Below are 22,770 nucleotides of genomic sequence, written 5' to 3'. Positions count from 1 at the left end.
ACTTAGTGTCCTGGCCAGCTGCCCTCTATGTCCCTAGGGCCCCCTAGGGATGCTCACCCTCCCATGTTGTGCCAGAGGACGTGTCCTGAGTCAGTGAGGTTAATAGGGTTGATATACCAGCTTAAGGTAGTAAAGAACTGTGCAAAGGTTTAAAAGTATATACAAAGGTTTAAATGTGCCTTCCATTCTTTGATGCTGAAAGGAGTGTCATTTCCCGATGACATCACTTGTCAGGGAAATTTCAGCAAATGAGTCACATAATAATCAGGACTTCTTAGGATGCTGGTGAAGATTACACGGGGCTGCTCTTGGACAACATCCTGTTATCAAAGGAATATCATTAATGTCTCATGTATGAAGTCTGAGCAGGGCAGAGTGAAGGGGCCGCAGTGTGACGAAAAATGCCCAAGCACCTCAGGGTACCCTGGGACTGGTCTGTGACCCTCGCTCCCTGTTTGCCTGCCTGGGCTTTCTGACCCTTTCTTCCAGGCCCTGCTGATGTGTCGCCTCCTCGAGTGAGCTTGGCGTGGTTTTAGCTTGTTTATGTCAAGGTCTCCTCTGCCTGACTAGCCAGGGGCTTGTCACGGCTGTGCCAGCCGTGTACCATCATTTCCTTTCTGTCCTTTGTCACTCTCATCCTGAGGCCCCTCCCCATTTTGTGTGGCTGTCTCCTGGGGAGCACCCTTACCTGTACTTTGGGGGGCACTTCCTGACAGGAGCTTTGAGCATCCTGCTCACCATCATCCTCCAAGTCATCGAGATCAGATTCACCCTCAGCAATGGGCACAGAGACCCACACGTTAGGATTGGTGATGAAGTCGCCATGTTCCTCCCTGGGGTCTCCGAGAGCCGGCAGCCCTCCAGGGCTCCTCACAGCAGCCGCATTGGCAGCAATGTGGTTCTCGGCTTTGGAGATGGAGATGGAGGGTTTCATCCACAGCTGGGGCTCCGCCTTGGGCCAGGGGAGCAGGCAGGGCCTGCTGAAGAAGCTGCGAAGCGCCTGCTTGGTGCGTCGGCTGAACACCTGGATTCGTGCCAGGGCCACCTGTAGGTTGTTCACTTCCCCATCATCCTCTGGAGCAGTGAGGTTGTCGGCACTGAAAGAGTTCAGCAGCAGGGCGATGAACAGGTTGAGCACCTGAAGAAAAGGAATGGAATAAAAGACGGCTCGATCAAGGAGCCGAGTCCCTTACTCGGCCCACCTGGTGGGCAGCAGGATGGCAGGATCACCATAGGTGGCCCTCTCTCTCCATGTGTGCCCAGGTAGCCTTGCTTCTTGGGAGAATGTGCATTCTGAGAGCAGCTGGGGGGATGTCCTGGGTGACCTGACTCAGGAGAACAAGCCTCGGAAGCACATTGTCCACCCCAGTGGAGGATCACCCTGTTGAGCAAAGGGACATTCAGGAACAATAGAGAGGAGCAGGCAGGGGCTTGCCCTGGGGCCACCCTCATCTGTTGAAGCCCTGCTTTCTGTTCCTCACTCTGGAATCCCAGGCACATCTCCTTGCTGCTTCCAACTTCATGCCCTTCTTCGGCGAGCAGGGAGTGGGGCTCCCTAATTTTCAGAGTAGATGTGAAGATATGAGGATGTCATTGTGCTCAGAGAGACAAACTTCCTGCATGGTAGGAGAGCTCATGGCTCTGCAGAGATGGTGAGTGAGCTCCACCTGGGAGAAAGGAGTAACAGGCTGCCCCGACTTGGGGACGCAGGCAGAAAGCATCTCTGGCTTGGGGTCCTGCCTGGGAAAGATTTGAAGGGTCTGGATATGTTCTTTTATCTCTTCTCTTTGTTGAGTTTTCTCCTGTCTGTAAACTTTTAGACAAAAAGACTCCAAAATGGTGGACTTCCATGGCAATAGGAAAGTGGCTCTTGGAAGATCATGTCCCCTCTGGTCCCCATCCCCCCAAGAAAAACCAGAACTAGTCAGTTGCCCACAACTAGAGTGGGTGGAGCCAAGCTGAGGTCGAGGAGCCAGGCAGGGGTGGAGAAGGGGTGTTGGTACTAATTGGCAGAAAGGCCTGCAGAGGGAGTCCCCCAAACCTGGGAATAGAGTTGAAAAATATGATCTGCTGGACACTGTCCAGTTTTTCTCTTTCCTTGTGCCCTTTTTCCTCTTCTTTCTTGAAGAAATGTATCCTCCGAGCACCCCCAGATTGCAGGAGAGGGGATTTTCCCTTCAATAATGAACAGCTACCATTTATTGAGTTCCCAGACACTATACTAGGTAATTTGCATATGCCATCTCCTGTCATTTAATTTCCCCAGTAAGCCCATGAGTAAGCATGTTTATTTATTTATTTATTTTTTATTTTAAGGAAATCAGAGCTTAGGGAGAATTAGGTCTCTTGCTCTGGGTCACCCCACCAGTCAACGTGGTGGGAGATTCCCCCCAGGACTTTCCTTCCCTGTCACATATGCTTGTCTCTACGAGTCAGGTCACTTCCCGTGGCATACTTCGTATTGCATGTCCCATGTGACTTTGAAAAGTTTTTAGACTTCTCAACCAGGGGGGCAATGTGCTCCTAAAAATGCATCGGTCAAGGTTTTATAGGTGGCCCCGAAACCTTCTTCACTGGCCATGAGAGGGGACCCGAATGGGGCTCCTGACTCACCACAAGGTTCCCCAGCACCATGACCGTCAAGAAGAGGATGAGGCATATGGATTTCTGGCTGACTTCCATGCAGGCCCACATGTTCTCGATCCACTCTCCACAAAGGATCCGGAAGACGATGAGGAAGGAATGGAAGAAGTCGTGCATGTGCCAGCGAGGCCACTCTTCACCTGGCACAGCGATAACGTTCCGGTGCTCCCGGTAGTCGTCTCCCAGAAGCTGCTTGCCCACCAGAGCGAAGATGAAGACAATGATGGCGAGGATGATGGTCAGGTTCCCCAGCGCCCCCACGGAGTTCCCGATGATCTTGATGAGTGTGTTTAAGGTTGGCCAGGACTTGGCCAGCTTGAAGACCCGCAGCTGGGGAGAAGCAGAGACTGTGAGGCTGGGGCAGCTCTTCATCACCTTTCATCTAGCCTTGGCTGGAAACCAAAGTTCTGAGAAAAGTGCATGGCCGCTCATCCCGCTAAGCTGGGATGCTCCCTGGAAGTTGCTTTCAGAGACCTCTTTTTATAAGTCACTCAAAAATATGATCAGCTATCTATGGTCCCTAAGTATTGATGTACTTCACTGGCTGTCAATCAGGGTCTTATACTGCCCAGGGAGTCTCCTCATCTTTGTTCTATAGCCACGGGCCTGATCCCTCCCAAATGTCACTTGCAAATAGCTGGAGTCATCTAATTGGATTCTGACTGCTAGTGTGGACATGGAGACAAAAGTATAACACATATTGTTTTCAGGCATAGCTATAAATTTCCCTGCTCTTTCTCTTCCCCTTCCATGGTTACCACAGAGGCTACCCATTTAAAGTGGTGATATCCTAAGGTGGCATAATCCTGAATCCCCACGTCACTTCTTGGAGTAAACACTCTCAGGAAAGCTTCCCAACCAGCACTGAATGTGCCGTGAGACATGGACCTCTAGTATGCCAACTCACAGACTTAAGGGTAGTCACTGGAGCTAGTTATATTTATTTTGAGCAACGTGAAAATTGGCATGCAGAAAAGAGGTATTGCCATTTCAGAAACATTGACTGTGTGGCAGTGGCCTCTGGTCATGTGGTGGACAACAAGGAAACAGACGTAGGAAGGCTTGGAAAGTGTTGATCTGTGTTATTCATTGGCAAAAATATTCTCTGCAATAATTCTGGGGTAGATCATGTGCCTCGTGAGTAAGCAGCCCTAGGAGAAGAATTGGTAAAACCTTAGTACTGTGTGTCACTTGTTACTTGGTTTTACCAATATTATAAGAAAGATATGAGTCCAGAAAATATTTGGTTGATTTATAAGACATGAAGGGAAATAGAATCCAGAATTTTAAATCCTTGAAGATTTGGGAATGTACTGTATTTCTAGATCCCAAACAATAAGCTATGGGATTAAATCTCAAAGTGTTGAAGACCTGTCAAATTTTCCAATGAAACGAGGTAACTCTCAGCAAAGATTACATTAATGTGTAGCCATTAATGTTTTTCTTTTGAGAAAGAAAAGACAGGAGGACAAGAAAGCAAAGAAATAAAGCAGAATTAGGAACTATGTCAAAGAATGTGCTTTGAGTGTGTAGCACACAAAAGGTCTGAGGCCATTTGAATTGTTTTTGCAGGAATTGTATTGCACAGTGATCCCTGACTGAAAAGCTTTTGACTGTTTAAAACCTAAGGCAAATCTTGGCCTCCCATTTTCCCTCAAGCAGGAAGCACTTTGCAGACTGTAAGGCCATCTTGAGAGGCAGCCGAGTCCGTTCCTGAAGGAATCCCAGCTAGCAACGCCTGATTTGCCTGATTTGTATCAGGCTATGATATGACTGAGAAATAAACCTTTATTAGGTTCAGCTACTGAGTTTTTGGGATTGTTTATACAACAGCTAGCATTATTTGTCACTGATTAATGACAATTTTTTTTTGTTCTGGGCTCAACCCCATATTATGCCTGCACTCTATCACTGAGCTACATCTTCATCTCCCTAATTGTTAAAAAAGAAGATAAAGTTAAAATACTTATTGCAATAATAAGCTGGGAAGGAAAAATTGGAATGAAAATGTTCCTAGAGGAAAATGGAGACTTTAGCTAACTTTTGACTTTGACTAATTTAATTGCTTATGCTGTAGTTTCTAAGGTAACTACTCAAAGAATAAACACTGAGTATTTAGTTTCCAAATCAGTAAAGGGGAAATAAGACAAGGAAAAATATAAAAATATACAATCTAAAATAAATCAAGAAGAGTGCGTGTGTGGGGGATTGATCAATCTAATGATAAACATGTATTCAAATATGTCAGTATTTATGGTAAAACAGGTAGACTAAATGCTTTGGTTCAATGCTTTTGGGGAGCTGCATTCCAGCTCTGGCAACAGGAGGGGGACTGGTGTGCCCAACCCCCAGCCCATGGTGACCATGCTCTCCCACCTGCTCAGAGGACACCAGGTCAAGCAGAATGAGCGCAAGGAGCTGCAGAAGAGGAGGCTTGAGACTATCACTGCAGTGACCTGCCAGACAGAAGCTTGGGTGGGTCACCTCAATGTGGCTGTGGCCCAGACCTACATGCACCAGAGAAAGCTGGACAGTGAGATGAAGACTCTTCAGGTCCAGGCAGCTCCATTTGCTAAGCAGACAGGTCAGTGGATCAGGATGGTGGAGAACTTCAACCAAACACTCAAGGAAATCAGGGATGTGGAGAACTGAGCTCGGAGCATCGAACTGGATATGCACACAATTGCCACTGCACTAGAATATGTCTACAAAGGGAAGCTGCAGTCTGTACCCTCCTAGCCCCTCTTCCCTGCCCCCAACCCTGTGCCTCACCCACAGAGGCAGGAGGGAGACTTACAGGTAACTGATGAATAAAACTCAAGTGTCCACTTCTAAAAAAAATAAAAAATAAAAGACAAAGATTGTGCTGTTGGAATTGAATAAGAACACAAACTCTGTCTATGCTATGGGCATAGAAATACTGGATTGGCACATAAAGACTAAGTAGAAGTATGGATAAAAATATATTGGGCAGATTCTAAACCAAAAGAAAGAAGGGTTATTTAATTAATATCAGGCAAAGTCATTTTTTTAAAAGGCAAAAACATTTATAAAGATAAAGAAGGTCCATTTTAATAATAAAAGTTTCACTTTACTGGAAGATATAACAACTTAAAATATGTATGCACTTAATAATGCAGACTCAAGACAGAGCCAGATGAGAAACAGACCTGCCATAATCATAGTGGGAGATATTTTTATACACCACCTTCTCTGTAATTGCCAGAACAAGCAGTCGACAATAATAACCAGGGATATAGAATGTACCGCACAATAAAATTTCTCTACCCGATGGGTATATACAGGGCATTGTACCCTACAGCTATGGAAGACACTTTCTATTCAAGTACATAAGGAACATTTTCAATACACTGAGCCAAAGAGAAATTATCAATATATTCCAAAGCATTAAAATCATACAGCATATGTTTCTCTGACTATAATACAATTAAGCTAGAACTCAATAACATAAAGATAACTAGAAATACCACATATGTTTTGAAATTAAGAACCACACATCCAATTAACCTTTGAGTCAAAGAATAAATCAAAGTTGAAATTAGGAAATATTTAGAACCAAACAAGAAGGAAAATTCTACATGTGAACGCAGTTCTTAGAAGGAAAACGAGGTCTTGAATACATTGGAAAAGAAAATTGACTGCAAATTGCATCTTAAGAAGTTGGAAAAGAACAAAATATGTAGCATTGAGGATGTAATTAAGATAAGATGCAGGATTAATTGAAATAGGAAAACATCAATGGTGCAGAGAGGATCAACAAGCTAAAAGTTGGTTCTTTGAGAAAACTAATTAAATTGATGACCTTTGGCAGGACTAATGAAAGGATGAGAGAAAGCATGGGTCATTATTATTAAGAACAAAGTGGCAGAGGTATAGGTGACAGAGATCCTTAAAATACAGCAGAAGATGTACAAGTCTATGCCAATAAACTTGAAACTTTAGATAGGAAGGAAAACTCTTAGAAAAACCCCTTAACCAAAACCAGTTTGAGAAATAGAAAACCTGACTAATTTTGCAGCTATTAAGAAAATTAAATCAACAGTGAAAAATCTTGACCTCCATATGGCTTCATAAGTGAATCCTACCAAACTTACTAGGAGCAAATTATCCCAGTCTCACACAAAGATTGGCTAGAGAAAAAGAGAATATTCCTCAACTCTTTTTATGGAGATTAGCATAGTCTGGCTACCTTGATATCCAACCTGACAAGGACAAGATAAGTAAGAAAAATCACAGACTAAATATCATTCATCAATATGGATGTAACAGTGGTAAGCAAATCATCAGCAAACTGAATCTTGCAATGTATTAACAAAAGTATCAAGATCAAGATGTGTGTATCCCAGGAATGAAAAATTCTTTTTTTAACGTTATAAAATCTATTAATATAATTTGCCACTTTAATAGGTGAAAGGAGAAAGTCTTGTGATTATCTTAATGTGATTATCTTGCAGGCAGAACAATGATGTGATAAAATCAAATGCCCGTTCATGACAAACAGTCTTAGCCAAACAGAACTTCCTAAACTGATAAAGCCTTTTAAAAAAAAAAAAAAAACAACTTTTTTTAAAAAAGCCTGCCACAAATGTCAGACTTGGTGAAATATTGAAAGCATTCTCTTTGCAATCAGGAAAATAGAAAGGATGCCTGCTATTAAATGCATATTTTCAACAGTGTACTGGATGTCCTAACCAGCACAGTAATGCACAGTAAAAAGAATCAAATGGTAGAAGGATTAAAAGAGAAGAAACAAAACTCTTCATTTGCACATGACATACTTGTGTTAAAAAATTTTAAAAACTATGTAGATAAATCATCAGATTTAATAAAAGAGGCTTTTGGAATCCAAAATATTAAATGTCAAAATGCTAACAAAAAGTAAGAAAAGAACATTTAAAAAATGTAAGATCCTTATGGGGAACATCATAAAGACGCTGTAGAAAAATCATAAAACTTTATTGAGAGACTGGAAATAAATGAATGAACTATCTTCATGGATCAGAAGACTACATCTTACAAAGTTTACATTTCTTCTCAAATTGACTTATAGATTATTGAAGTCTCAATGGAAAAAAAAAAAACATACCCCAAGAGTTTTGTGTATTTGTTGGTATGTAACATGGCAAGCTGATTCCTGCTGAATATGAAAGTTCAGGGACTGAGATACTCAAGAGTAAAATGAGGTTGAAGACTTGACTTATGGACACAGACATATTCAAAGCTGCAGTGTGGGATTGGGACAAAGCTAGATCAATGAATTAAGGAAGCAATGCCTTGAATGATGGCATGAGAACTGATGCTGTTGTTGTGGAAGGAAGAAAGAAGAAGGAAGACAGACATGGAACTTCCATTACTTCCTTCTTTCCTCCTCCTTCCTTCCTTTCTTTCCTTCCATCAATCAGCAGGTATTTATTGAGTTCTTACTTATGTGCTGGGCCTTGTGCTAGGCCCTTGGGATGGAAGGGCAAATGAGAAGACTCTGGGTCTAGAGACATGGGATATTCAGATGTAGTCATTACACACTGTGAAGGACAGGTCGATTTGATGAGGGAATGCATTGTTTGCTAGCAGGGGTGGGGAGGTTCCCCGTAAGAGGACATGGAGTTGAGCCCAGAAGGTTGAGGATTACTGAGCTAAGTGAAGACAAGAGCATTCCAGATAGAGGGGATAAGTGTAAAAGGCCCAAATTCAGGAAAAATCTTATTTCTAGTGAGGGAGAAGAGGTCTCTCTGCCTTTGCAAAGGCGGCAAGAGGAGGTTGCTTGGTGAGACAGGCAGGGCTGGATCATACAGAACTTTTACACTATATTAAGAACTTCAGATTTTATTCTCAGAGCAATGGGAAACCATGAGAAGTTACTTGTAACAAATATAATTTACCAACCTAAGATGTTGGTAACGGGGAAACTGTGGATGTGTGCATTTTTTTTGGGGGGGTGTGGGTGGAGAAGGGGGTGATGGTATAGGGGAGCTCTCTGTCCTGTCTGCTCATTTTTTCTGAAAAATCTAAATCCGTTCTGAAAAAATCAAATCTAGTGATTAAAACTGACCAACTGGACTACATTTTCCTCTGGTAACTCCCACAGTTCAGGTGCAGGCATGGCAGTGGGAATATTTGACTTTGACTCTGAAATAGGGCTCTGCACAACGCAAAGATGCTTTAAGAGCCGAGGAGAAAGATAAGTTTATGGTCAAGGCCATAAGGATGATGGACCATGAAACCTAAGCCAAGTCATGTAGGAAGTGGAACAGACCCCAGGAAAGTATGTGGCAAGGGAAGTGGAGTTGATCAGCAGATTAAGATCAGAAGGTGAGGGAGGGGGCATGCACCTGAAAGATTCTGTTGACCCAGGTTGTAAAGTAAACCTCCTTTTTTTTTTTTTTTTTTTTTTGTCATTACTGACTTGAGACTTTGTGGGCTCAGAACAAAGTGACACATAGACCTTAAAGCGCCAAACTTGTGTTTCCCTAAACATCCCCCAAATATTCAAATTCTATTAGAAAGCTAGTTTTGGGCCCTGCCCAGGGCAAAGGAGTATGGAGTCCTGCTTCCATCTTACACTAGCTGTGAGCATATGGGCCTGCCACTTGTCATCATCTTCTACATACCTAGAAAAATTTGTCCTTCTGAAACTGTGACTTAATTATAATCTAAAATTTCCAGGTCACATGAAAAGAGTCCTGCAGGCCTGCTCTACTCTTCTCCTCCCTGGGATTGGGTGGTAAGGGTATTGGGAGGCCAGCTTAGGTAGACTGAATCAACCAATGGGATTAGGGCAAGAATGTCTCAGCGCATTGATCTTTAAGTGTGATTATTTTAAAAATTGAATTACTAGTCAATATTAATAATATTCATGCAAAAATAGAGATTTCTGGTTTCTCATGGAAAAATTGGAAACTCTGACTCTAATGAGCAGGTCACTTCTTTGGTATAAGTTGCGAGGACTTATTGCATTAACACTCCTCCCCTGGTGTTGTGAATTGGGCTGGGTCTGCCTGGGTGGGAATGAGTTGTCCTTGTTTGTTTATCTGAGGCAAATATCCAGGACCAGTCCCTCTTCCTTGGCCAGCTTTATTGCATTCCCTGCAGCCATTTGAGTTTGCCACCCCAATTCCAGGGCAACCAGGCTCAGGACTCAGCTCTGTCTTCCTAACCCCCATGATTAGGTCCTAAGCAGCCTTTCTGTCGTTGTTCTCCTGAACCAAGTGACCTCTTCAGCCTGTGGATGCCCAACACTTGGCAGAACTTTCTATTCTCGCTTGGTGAGATCACTGGCCACTCTTGCCTTCATTTTGTCACCTCTCTCCAAAACCAGACACAGAGCCCCTAGTTGGCACTAAGAGAATACTGAGAACAAGGGACTCCTGTGCTAAAAAGTCATGTCATTTCTTCAGGCCTCTCGCCTACTCCCAAGAGTCAGCAAGATGCCAAGATTCTTCCAGATGGTCTGGGGACATGGGAGTCTACAGTGACTCCAACCTGGCCTCCTGGGAATCTGACAGATTTGACTGACAGATGCAGCTCCACTGAGAGTGGGTGGCCTGCAGGCAACGGGTCAGGAGTGACTTGAATAGGGGAACTTCTGCAGAGGATATCCTGGAGCTGAGTCTGGAGAAGAGTCGGGACATGAGCCTAAAAGAAGGTAGTTTTTGGCTGATGTGGAGTGCCAGATATTGGGCTGTGATTTGGGGAACCAGGGAGTGGGAGAATGACTCTTTTAAGGCAGGAAGGACCTGGGACTCAGGAGTCAGGCAACCTGGATTTAAGGTCAGGTCTGCCGCTTGCTGGCTCTCTTGGAGGCTGGGAGACTTTGGGGTCATCTTTTAACCATTATGTCTCAGTTTTCCTCATCAAAATAATCCATGGGATACTAAAAGCCACCATCTCGGGTTTGTTGTGAGTGTCAGATGAGATACATTAGGTCAATGGCATAGCAACATGCCTCACACAGCATAAGTGCTAAATAAATATTAGCTGCTTCAATTTATTGTCATTATTACTATTTGGTAGGAGAATAGGATGGTTCTTGGAGGGTTCCCATTGGTGAAGAGGGGATCCAGGCCTAAAGAGGAGAAGGCATGTCCATACTTGGAGTCTGTGTAAAGCTGGGACCAGAGAACCAAGTCTCCAGGCTCCTAGGAGCCATGCCCTGGAGGAAGGGGAAGTTGGATGGTAGAGTCCTCAAAGGACAGTGCCTGTCTCCAGGGGTCAGCTTCCCTCCATCTGGGTGGCCATTTCCCAAGGGGCCAAGAGAAGACATTACCAAGCGGAAAGTCCGCAGCACAGACAAGCTTCCCTTCTTGGCCACGCTCAGCTCCAGCAGGCTCACGGTGACAATGACACAATCGAAGATATTCCACCTCTTCTGGAAGTAGTAGTAGGGGTCGAAGGCAATGATTTTGAAGACCATTTCAGCAGTAAAAAATATGGTAAAGATCTGCGGAGGGAAACAAGAGGTCATCACAGGGGAGTCTTGGGGTGAGGGGACAATGACAAGAGGACAACAAGGAAAATGTCAGGTTGGCAATGTAGTGAATCCTCATATCTTTGTTGTTCCATTTCTGTATTGTCTGTGGGCTTTTGAGGATTGGGGATGGCAACAGTGTGGCAGAAGATGGCAATTTCTGGACCCAGGCTTGGGGCATGTGCATTAGAATCAGAAGGCAGGCTTCAGTTTTGGCGTATGAACGTCGGCAGAAATGGAGTGAATGGATAATCGTAAGATAATATAACTATCTTACATAATTACGTCAATAGGGGACCAAGTGTGGTTCAGTAGTTAAAAAGCGTGGGTGGGTGGTGGGACAACACTGACCTAGATAAAAATCCCAACTCAGCCATTTCTGGCTTGGGTAAGCTTGGAGAGGTAATGCAGCCTTTTTATACCTCAATTTCTTCATCTACAAAATGGGTGTAAAATGAGCTAATGCTTATGCAGTTGTTAGCAAAGGGCCTGGCAGATGGTAATTCCCTGATACACAACAGTAATGAAGAATAATAATAGACAGTCTCTAAGATTCTTTTTGGCTCTGTGTGTCTTTAATTGCCTTAACTAGGACAGAATTCTGACATTGAGAGAGGTCAGTGTCAGGCTCATACAGTGTCATACAGAAGCCAGCAGGGTAGCAGCCAGGCAAAGAAGAAGGCAAAAAGACCAGCTCAGGGGCTCCCCTGCACCACTGCCTGTCCTGTCACGGGGCCTCGTCTGGCCTGGGGAACCAGGGACTTGGGAAACTGGCTATCACATCTCTGTTCAAGAAGGAAAAGGCCAAGAATGTTCATTATGCACCCAAGGCCACAGCAGGGTAACCGGTGGGACAAAGGGCACCTCCTGAGCGCCCTCTGCAGGCAGCACAGTGTAGGGAGTGGGCATGGGGTGAGGTCTGGTGCCTTGGAGAGACCTGGCCAACTGTGCTTCCACTTTCACCAGCTGTGCAGTCTTAGGCAGGATACTTCCCCTCTCTGAGTCCTAGAGTTTTCTTTTGCGATGTGACAGTAATGAAAACCTTATGGTGTTGTGAGGTTGAGTAGCATTCCTAAAGCCACCCCGACTCATCAAAGACACACCTTCTTTCCTTTTTTCTTCCTTTCTCTCTGAAAAATGATCCTCTGCCCTGACACATGGGGGAAAGGCTTCTTTTCTCTCTTGCCTCAACTTCTCCAATGTAAAATCAGGTGTGGGTTCAAAGGTTTCAAAGGCCTATACCTTAAGGCTCTCTGAGGTCTAATGCTGACTTCTTAGAAAAAAAAAAGTGTCCCCTCTCTTTCCATTTTCCCTTTTCATGTCAACTTTAAATAGAATAGAATTCCCTTTTTGTACTGGGGATTGAATCCAGAGGTGCTTAACCACTGAGCCGCATCCCCAGCATTTTTTTGTATTTTATTTAGAGACAGGGTCTTGCTGAGTTGCTTAGAGCCTCACTAAGTTGCTGAGGCTGGCTTTGAACTTGTGATCCTCCTGCCTCAGCCTCCCTAGCCACTAGGATTACAGGCAGGTGCCACTGCACTGGGCTAGAATATAACCTCTTAGTTCAGGTGCCACTCAAAGAGAAGGCACGCTCATGCTACCCTGTGCTGAAACCGCAGCCTCCGTCACATCTGGGTTTAAGGGGAAAGGGCAGGTTTCCAGGAAGTAGTCACACCCTCTCTGGGACCCTCTCTACCCTTTAAGGGGGTCACAAGAACTCTCAGGTCCTTGTACAGCTGGTACACCAACTCCAGTGGGGTGGAGCCCAACATGAACCTGGAGGCAAGACCCTAACCCTTCCAAGTGTCTGCTTAGCAACGCACAGTAGCAGGGCCTGCAGGGGTTTAGCCCACGGGGTAACAAGTGTGGGCTTGGGAGCCAATCTACTGTGTTCAGATCCCAGTGCTGACACTTACTCACCCCTATAATTTGGGCAAATGATTTAACCTTCCATGTCTCAGTTTTTTCCATCTGTGAAGGGGGATAATAATAGCACCTACCATGGAGGGTTCTAGTGAAAAAAGTTGGATAAGCCTTGAGAAGCATCTGAGACCATGTCTCAGGGTAAGTGTTCAAATAAAGTTAGCTATTAATATTCCTGTGAATAGAGTAAGGTTGGGGGCAGCTGTCTCCTTCTGAGTCAGCTACTTTATTCAGCATGCAGTGAAACCCAGTATGGATTGTGTCTTGTTGAAGCAAATAATATTAAGGAATTAATGGAGGAAAATTTAAAGTAGCATCATGTCTAAGCTAGACGCAAGAACTAAGTTCTGACTCCCCGATGCTCTGGTTACGATAGCACATGCATTTCCATGTCCCCACCCCTCTCTGTCTTTCCCTTCCCTCGTCCACTGTTTCTGTCCTTCAATGACAACATTGAAAATCATAACCATGGTTCATACCAGTCATACAAGTAATTAAAGAGGAAGGAAACTTACAAGATCATAGATTGTCTTTCAACAAGAACGTGACATTTGTCCTCATTGGAAGGTAGAGGGCACTGAGATCCAGAGTATTCTAGTGACTGTCCTACATTCTACAAAAGAAATCCAGCTGCTTCTAGCTCAGGACTTCCTCCATCCACTTTCCTGTGTTTGCTCATCGCTGAGCAATTCCCACCTGCTCATCCTGGTTCCTCAGACGTGACCTCCTAAAGCCAGCGTCCACACCTCTCTTGCACAGCCGCTCTGCCCTCAGCTAATGAGATCGCCAACCACTGAGGTCACGCCCCGCCACCCCCGCCGCGGTAGCCTGGCGGTCACTCACGATGTTGCCTACGTGGAGCATGGTTTCGAAGGCAGTGCTCATGCCGTGGTGCTCCATGGCCATGAAGACGGTGTTCACCACGATGCACAGGGTGATGGTGAGTTCTGCAAAGGGGTCCGTCACCAGCCCAAAGAGAGCTGTCTTGAGCTTCACCCAGGTCGGGCAGCACTCCCAGATCAGATACTTCTGAGCCAAACTGGTCAAGCAGGGTGGGCATCGCTGTTGAGAGTCCTCCAGTTCTGCATTGCGGGTGGGGTCAAGGATAGCTGTCAGCCATGGGTCACTTTGGAGCCCCATCCTGCCGTCATGCCCTGTCATACTAATAACCACCACCTCCAAAATCTTGACTTCAGCCCTCCCTCTCCCTGACTATCATTTCCTGCTTGCTGAGCGTCTGTAGACCTGCAACCGCGACCCAATCACTGCCGCATGCAGTCCTTCAGACCACCGACTCACACATTCTTACCGCCATCTCCAATGTCATGTCCTAACTTCTCATCTTTTCTTTTTGTTGACAAGAAAAGCTTTCTTTTATGGCACGTTGTGCCAATATGTATGTTAATAAAACCAGAAGTTAAAAAAGAAGATATTACAGTATAAACATGCAAAAATAATGAGTGATTCTTTTTAAGTTCATTAATGCATTTTTAAAACCCTAGATCTACACGTTGGTCTGCTGTAGAAATGAATAATGTTACAATTAAATCACAAATAACAACAAGGAGAGCTATTCAAGTGAATAAACTTTTCAGGGTATGACTCAACTCAGTAGAATATTTCATGTATGAGTGAAAATTTGACCTTACCAGACAAAAATATTACACCTCACAGTTTTACTGTTGTTTTTAATTTTTAAAAATTTGTTCTAATTAGTTATACATGACAGTCGAATGCATTTTGACATATCATAAGTAAGTAGAGTATAACTTCTCTTTATTCTGGTTGTACATGATATAGAGTTACACTGATCTGGTAATCATATATGCACATGGGGTAATAATGCCTGATTCATTACGCTCTCCTTCCTACCTCTCTGCCTCCCTCCCTTCACTCCCCTCTGCCTAATCCAAACTACCTCTCCTCTCCTTAGCTGCCCCCCTTATTGTGAATGAGCATCTCACTTCTCATCTCACCCAGCTGAGATCCATCCCTCTACCTACTCCCTTGCAGACACCCCCTGGAAAGTACCAACTCTGAATAAACAAAATTTGCAGACTATTCTGCACTTGCTCCCAGCCAGTTGAACCTGGTCAGACAAAAACATATAGAGGTGCTTACTGGTCACACCGGAGGTCCATGACTCCCAGCCTGTCCCTGCCTGGGAGTCCTGCTGTGTCTCTGTGCTTCAGTCCACTCTCGCAGCCTTCCAGGTCACTATTTCTTCCTTTCTCCTCTGTCCTCCAATCCCTAGCTCCTCACTCTCTGCTCTTGAGCTCCCTTTTATTTCACTCGAAATGCAAAACTGCTTACAGAAGAACCTCCTCTTCTTCCTACCACCAGGTCTCCAAGGTATCCGATCCACCCCAACATCTGCCTTCACATCCCTCTGGGCCTCCCCCTCTCTCCTGTCCTGCCCCTCCCGCCTGCTCAAGACCTGTGCTGTCCCCGTCTCTCCTTTCTGGACTGTCTCCATCAGCATGCAAACACACTTCAGTGATATCTCGACTTTGAAGAAGCTCTTCCTGGATCCCATGCTCTCCTTCATCTACTGAACCTTTAATAGCAAACTTCCTTAGAAAATTTTTCTCCTTTTAGCCTTCTCCACCTTCCCACCTGCTCTTCTCTTTACAGACCCTGGAATCTGGCTTTTCCTTCCAAACTCAAACTGTTAATTTCTAGTGCTCTTCTTATCCCACCGCTCATAGCATTTGACAGATTTTGTAATACTCTCCTTGAAACCTGATGTCCTTTGGCTCCAGGACATCATGATCTCTTGTTTTTCCTCCAAGGTCAGTGATGGCTTCTTCTCAGTTTCTCTTCCTGTCTCGCTCTTCCTTTCCTGTCTTTAAGTGTTGGAGAACTCACAAATTCTGTCTTTAGTCTGTCTTTCATCCTCTCTCTAGGTAATTTCTTTGAATCCTGTGACCTTAAAAATTTCTATGCTGATCCTCCCAAATGATATATCCAGTTTCTTCTATCCCACTTGAACACCAGGCTCATCTCTCTGGCTTCCTCTGTCAAATTTCTGCTTGGATATGTAGACATTCAAGGGCCACCTTTATGAAGGGCAATTTCATAGCTTTGGGGTAATCTGTAAATTCTGCCTTATGACATGCACCCTATAGATATACCAGCCCATGTGGGCAAAGAAGATAATGTCCATTATTTACAGTGATCACAAAAAAAATGAAATAACTAGAAAGGTACATTATGAAAAAGGATGAAGCAGATTTGTGATGATATAAAACTATATATATATGGAATGTGGGTGTGCTTATATATGCATAGAACATTGCTTGAAGGACTCAAGAGAAACTGGAAGGAGATGCATTGGGAGGCTGGGGAACAGGGCTGGTCTCTAGTGGGAGGGACAGAGTTTTCATTGTACATACATTTGTAGTATTTGCATATTTTTACAATATGCATTTTTTCAAAATAAAGTGAATTTATAGAAATAGTTGCATGATCCCAAATTCTGCTAGTGCCTCATTGGTAGTTAAAATTTTTGTATTTATTTAGATTAGCTAACCGTGCCTCATTGGTAGTATTTTGTATGTAGTTAGAATCATCATGTGTTTCTTCATCCTTTGCCTTTCTCACTGCAAGTCTTAAAAACACTATTTGTGTTTCCTTCTTTCTTTTAATTTTCATTTAAATCTTTGATGCATTTGTAGTTTATTTTGAGTAAAGGCAAAGATATTGATCCAGTTCATTTTCCCCAATCTCTGCTTATTGGTGTCAACAAGGATTTGAAATGTCATTTTGTCACAAGCTTTTTCCATATTTATCCCTATATTTTCATAAACCTGTCTATTTTTCTTCCATTGATCCAATTATTCATTTTCACTCTCATGCTGCTTTAATTACCTACTGTGGATTATTGAAACTACAGATATCAAAGCGGGCAGAGCAGAGTTCTCTAAAGAAGTTGGCACAACCTGGGAGCAAAATCAATAATCTCTATTTAGAACAGAAGTGCAGCTTTCCTGGACTATTTTGGCACTAAAAAGAAACACAGGACGTGGTACTGAATGAGGAAGCTTGCCGATATGCCATTTTGTTAGGAAGCAGCCTGCCTGTGAGGCATCACAGGAAAAGAGACTCAGATTTGTGAGCATCATTTACATGGCTGATATTGATGGCTGGGAGACAGACAATCACATGCTTACTAGCTTCAAGTATAATTCTTCCCCTCTCCAGAAGAATCTTTAGAAAGAATTTTCCCCAGCTTCAGTGAAAGAGGTGTCCTCTTCCTGACAATGACCAATGTTATGTTTCCACTTATGCATATTCTCGTGGCATTTGAGGAATCTACTGAACATTCCCTCTTCTCCCATAATCTTCAATCTCTCCCATTCTCTCAGATCCTCCCCATCAGCATGCAAATATGCTCAAAACAAACAACCCAAACCTCCTTCAACTCGGCCTGCTCCATGGTGTCATCTTACTCTTCCTCCCCTTTGTAGACAAACTGCTTCAAAAAAATTGTCTGCAACCAATATCTCCATTTCTACCCCTCTCCCTCCTTCTTCAAGCCTCTTCAATGTGGCTTCTGTTGATTCTCCTTCTCTGCCATCTGTCTTGCTCATGTTGCCAAAGACATCCATGCAACTGAAGCCCCTGGATGCCCTTCAGGGTACATTTTACCTGAATAGCATTGCTTCTGTTTATCTTTCATTATTCCTGAAGAAATTGAGACTCTTGGCTCTGCATTGTGTTCTGAGGCATCTCTTATACTGACCCCTTCCTTCTTAGTCTCCCCTGTTGGTTCCATCTCTTCTGTTTAACTATTAAACATTGTAGTTTCCTACTTGATCCCTGCTGTGGCATCGTGTCCTCTGACATATTTTCAAAATTACCACATTGCTTCAAAGTGCTATCAAATATGCATCTCTGGGCCACCCTCCTCAACTAAGTTCTAGGACCATTTATCACAAAGCCAATTTCCTACTGGACATTCCTACCTGGATTTCCAAAGGCACCTGACACCCAACATGTCCCAGACTCAACTCCTGATCTCCCCTGCTCATCTCTCCCCAGTAAAACCCCCTCCTCCACAAAGAGGTCCCTTGATGAGCATTTGCACCGGCCACCCTTCAGTTGCTTATACCAGAGCCATGTGCATTATCAGGTCCTGAATCTATGCTCCTCAGATAGCTTGGAAATCTTCCATTTCCCGTTGTCCCTGCTGCCACCACCCAGAGTCCGAGTGCGGCCCCCTCTCATTTGGTTTCCTCCTAACTGGTTTCCCTGCCAGCACCCTTTCCCTCCTAATTCCATTTTCTCTGACTATTCAGAGTAACCTTTATAAATGCAAATGTAGCTCCCCTGCCTCCAGTCCTTTAATGGCACCTAGCTGCTCTTAGGATGAAGTCCAATGCCTTTCCTATGGTCTAGGAGGTTCTGTAGACCTGGCCCCAGACCATCTCTCTAGCCTTATTTGAGCCCCTCTCCTTCCTGTTAGATGTGTGCCAGCTACAACTTAAATGACTTTTCATTTCTGCTTCAGGGTATTTCTTCCTGAAATACTTCCCTGAACCCAGGCTAAACTTACCTCACTTCCCTAAGCATCCTGTGCTTCTCCTTCAAGACTCTCAGCACCCCACTAATAACTTGTTCCATGCCAATCTCTCCCGCCAAGCACGAGGACAGTTGTACTCACTGCTGAGATCCTGCTTCTGGTCTTCTGGTTTGGACAATTGTCAAATCTCGGCTTGTATGGCCAAGCATAGATAGCTCACATGCCTTGAGCCCAGTGAATTGCCAAGTTCTTGGCCAAACTTTCTCAGGCACCATCACTCCCAGAGAGGCGGTCTCTAAATCCTATTATGACTGACAGCATGAAGTATCCTTCATCTATCCCACAGGCATAATGGAAATAAAATCCAATCAAAGAAGATCCTGCATGTGCCTGGTGCTCTGGAAACTTTGACCTAACCTAAAAATGTCGTTGCTTCTCCTGCCATTCCTAGCCTACTCTCACAGTCTCTTCTTAAGGTGACATCTGTCCTGCCCAAGATGTCTGACTATTCCTTATTTTATTTTTTTCCATCGGTTCAGATAATTATAAATTAGCCTCACCCTTCAAATATCACCTTTTGAGTACCACACTCATTCATTCATTCAACAGTTGCCTGTTGAGTGTCTGCAATGTGCTATGCACTGCCTCTCAAGGTACTAGTGATCTAGCTGTGAACAAAGTGGACACATCTCTGCCTTCAAAGAGTTTGCAACCTAGTGAACAAGAGCCCACAGGGGATGAACATTACTATGCACTTGACCTGACTCATTTAATCCTCACAAAGTACTGAGTGTATTTTCACTTTTTTTTTTTTTTTTACTGGTGAGAAAACTGAAGCACAGAGAAGAAGTGAATGGAGTTCCAAGGTCACACCATTTTCCATAAATGGCAGGGTCACAATTCAAGCCCAGAGAGTTGGCTTCAGATCTGGGTTCTAAACTCTGTTGCCTCTCCTTCACCCCAAGATCTTCTTTGGTTTTACTTATTTGAGATGTGTCTGGGATGCATTTTTTTTCCACTTGTGTCTCATTCCTGCAAATAGTGTTGGTGGTTCATGACTGTGGAACTCTCTCCATGTTCTCACATGGCTGATTCCTTTACTTCATTCCAATTTCTGGTCTCCTTAGGGAGAATGACCTTCCATAATCATCTTATCTGAAACAGCCCCTACTCTTCAACTCCTTCCTAATTTCCTCCTATTTCTCATCACTACCTGATTATCTATTTGTTTTTTATCTGTGCCTCCCTTTCTCCCAGCATGTGGGTTCCATGAGAGCAGGCTTCTGTCTTGTTCACTACTGAGTTCCAAGCACCTAGAGCAAAGCTGGACACATAGCAAGTGCTCAACAAAAGTTTGTGATGAGTGAGTAAATATTTTTAAAAAATAGGGAAAGGGGAATGTTTAATGAATAATGAAAAAGAAATAAAATAATGAATAATAGAATAGGAAGCTGTTTGTCCTTAACATTTGCTTTTTGAGGACTAATAGCCAAAAAATTAAAAAATAAAAAAAGGAAAAAAATCCACCTGGCCAATAAAAAATTATAGGCAAAGTAACATGATGTTCTAAGCAGTCATGAAAAATGTTGGGAGTGTAGATACAATAATGAAAAGTGATTATTAAATAGTTATCAGCAAGGAAAAATGATTTGAAAGTCTGTATGCATTTTTGCAGGGGGGGACTGGAGATTGAACTCCAGGGCACTCAAACACTGAGCCACACCTCAACCCTATTTTGTATTTTATTTAGAGACAGGGTCCCGCTGAGTTGCTTAGTGCCTTGCTTTTGCTGAGGCTGGCTTTGAACTTGCGATCCTCTGGCCTCAGTCTCTCTGGCTGCTGGTATTGCAGCCATGTGCCACCATCCCTGGCTGAAAGTCTGTATGCATTCTTAAAACCAAAGCTCAGTTCCATCCATTTACCAGCATAAGTCATAATTTCATTCTTCTTTATGGCTGAGTAATATTCCATTGTGCATACATGACGTATTTTCTTTATCCATTCATCTGTTGAAGGACACCTAGATTAGTTCCACAGCTTAGCTATTGTGAATTGAGCTGTTATAAACATTGATGTGGCTGTGTCACTGTAGTATGCTGATTTTAAGTCCTGTTCTTTCTAATATGTAGATGCTAACCCACAAAAAGGGAGGGTGGGGAGGGAAAGAATAGAAGTTCATTGGATTAGACAAAGGGGAATGATGGAAAAGGAGGGGGGAGCAGGACAGGAAGGACAGTAGAATTAATCAGACATAACTTTCCTATCCTTGTATTTGAATACACAACCACGGTAACTCCACATCATGCACAATCACAAGAATGGAATCTTAATTAGAATGTTATACTCCATGTATGCATAATATATCAAAATACACTCTCCTGTCACGTATATCTAAAAAGAACAAACAACAACAAAAACACCAAAGCTCAGGTATGCAAGAAATGTAACTTAAGGGTGTCCCTCACCCCAGTAATTGAATCCAATTTAGACTTCAAGTTCCTAACCTGGGAACTTTCTTTTCGGCTAATTCAATGCCTGACGCTCTTTCATGATCTCAGGTTGTTCTTGGGTTTTGGGAGTTCAAGTTGGGTGGAACACTTACTTATTGCTCACTGTATTTCACTTGAATTTGAGTTCTGATGTCACCTCTGAGGGGACCATCCCTGCAGGTGGTTCTTTGCTCTTTCCTTTCTATATTCGCTCTTTGGCTCTCACTTGTCTCCTTCCATAGCCTTCATGGGGGTGAAGTGACTGTCCCACCACTCTGCTGCCATTCTGGGCCTTCAGCAGAGTGGCCATTCACAGAAGGCCCGAGGCTTTCTCTACCAGGTACATTACTCTACAGTTTCTGCATCATGCTGAGTGTGTGGGTCTGTCTCTAGGCCCTGCCACCTCTGGCTTCACCCAGAAAGTAAAGCCCAGATTGATTCTGGTTTCCAATCCTCCAAAGAGTTTCTATAGCTCATACCCACTACCTTGAAATGAAGCTTCAGTGGAGGGCTGCCAGGGAGGAACATTGTGTCCCTTCTCAGCAGCACACCAACATCTGAGCTCCCTTTTGCCTCCTCTAGTCCAGAGAAATTTAGTTTTTCTAAGGCAGTTAAATAAGTGGATATAACTAGAGCAATATTCTCCATACCCTGAAGTAAAACAAAGGTTGGATTAGAACAGGCCTCGGACTCAGCGTGAGGAAGATGCAGCCATAAATTTGAGAACTTGGGTAAACTGGAGCCATGGCCCAATGCTACCCGTCTCCTCCTCCGGCCCTTGGCTGGGTGTAAGCAGCTAGAACTTAGACACATCCCTAAGGACACTGAATGGCTTCACACTTGAATGACAAAACCCAGAATTGACAAGGATTTAGAGAAGTGAGCTGATTAATTTACTTAAATTATCTTTCAATTTTTAGCATAATGGGGACTTGAGACAGAAATTAAATTCCCACTGTGTTACAGCCACGAAAACCATGGGGGTAATTTTGCCATGCTAGAAAATTAAAGACTTTTAATCTTTTGTACACCTGAGAGGTGACCTGAATTCTCTTGGTATCTGCCCACTTTTGAAAATCTAGTTTTGTGAATACATATGAAGGAGACGCTAATTTGAACAAGAGATGAACTAGGATATTTCATTTATTGAATTCTTTTGTTTTTGAAAAATTATGCACATAAGAACTACATTAGTAAAGGATGGACCTAGGGCATACGAAAGAGTATTTAGGATCTCAGGACACAGAGATGGGTCCTTGGTGGAGGTGAGACTCATCACTGCACAGTGGATGAATGTCCCCATGAGGAGCACTTACCCTCGATGACGGAGGTCATGATACTGACAACACTCATTGCTCTTTGGACTCTGAAAGGTTCATTCAAGTATTCTGCTGACAAGAAAGTCTTCTTCTGCCCTGCATCAAACACCTGCTGAGACACAAACAGTCAGGATGCTCCCCCAACCTGAAGTCTTCAGTGGCAAAGACCATCATTCAAGCCTCCTCCTGGCTAGTCTCACAGGGCTGAGCTGTTCTGTGAAACCATGATCCGCTGCAGACAGTCTTGGAGAAACAGGGCTGGCACTTGAACTTGAGGTAAGAACTCAGGCATGAACACCAAGGCATATAGCTGGGATGGAACCAGAGATTAGGTTGGAGGCCAGGGTGGTGACTTGGACTCACCTGAGTCTCTGCAAACTGCTT

At 43.8% G+C, this 22,770-nt stretch overlaps 1 protein-coding gene and 1 pseudogene across 1 annotated transcript in view; one reads left to right on the top strand and one right to left on the bottom strand.

Moving 5' to 3' along the window:
* Positions 1-22,770, bottom strand: part of Scn10a (sodium voltage-gated channel alpha subunit 10) — a 92,080-nt gene that overhangs the window by 26,827 nt on the left and 42,483 nt on the right. Inside the window, exons 12-16 of the mRNA XM_047530538.1 lie at positions 22,384-22,495; positions 13,898-14,136; positions 10,928-11,101; positions 2,614-2,973; positions 689-1,138 (exon numbers count right to left, since the gene is read on the bottom strand). Of these exons, the coding sequence (XP_047386494.1) occupies positions 689-1,138; positions 2,614-2,973; positions 10,928-11,101; positions 13,898-14,136; positions 22,384-22,495 (1,335 nt within the window). The remainder of the gene's footprint in view (positions 1-688; positions 1,139-2,613; positions 2,974-10,927; positions 11,102-13,897; positions 14,137-22,383; positions 22,496-22,770) is intronic.
* LOC124968483 (biogenesis of lysosome-related organelles complex 1 subunit 1-like) lies at positions 4,969-5,382 on the top strand (annotated as a pseudogene).

This window comes from Sciurus carolinensis, chromosome 17 (genome assembly GCF_902686445.1).
Source record: "Sciurus carolinensis chromosome 17, mSciCar1.2, whole genome shotgun sequence".
In the NCBI taxonomy this organism is placed as follows: Eukaryota; Metazoa; Chordata; class Mammalia; order Rodentia; family Sciuridae; genus Sciurus; species Sciurus carolinensis.
This window is presented reverse-complemented; position numbering and strand designations above follow the sequence as displayed.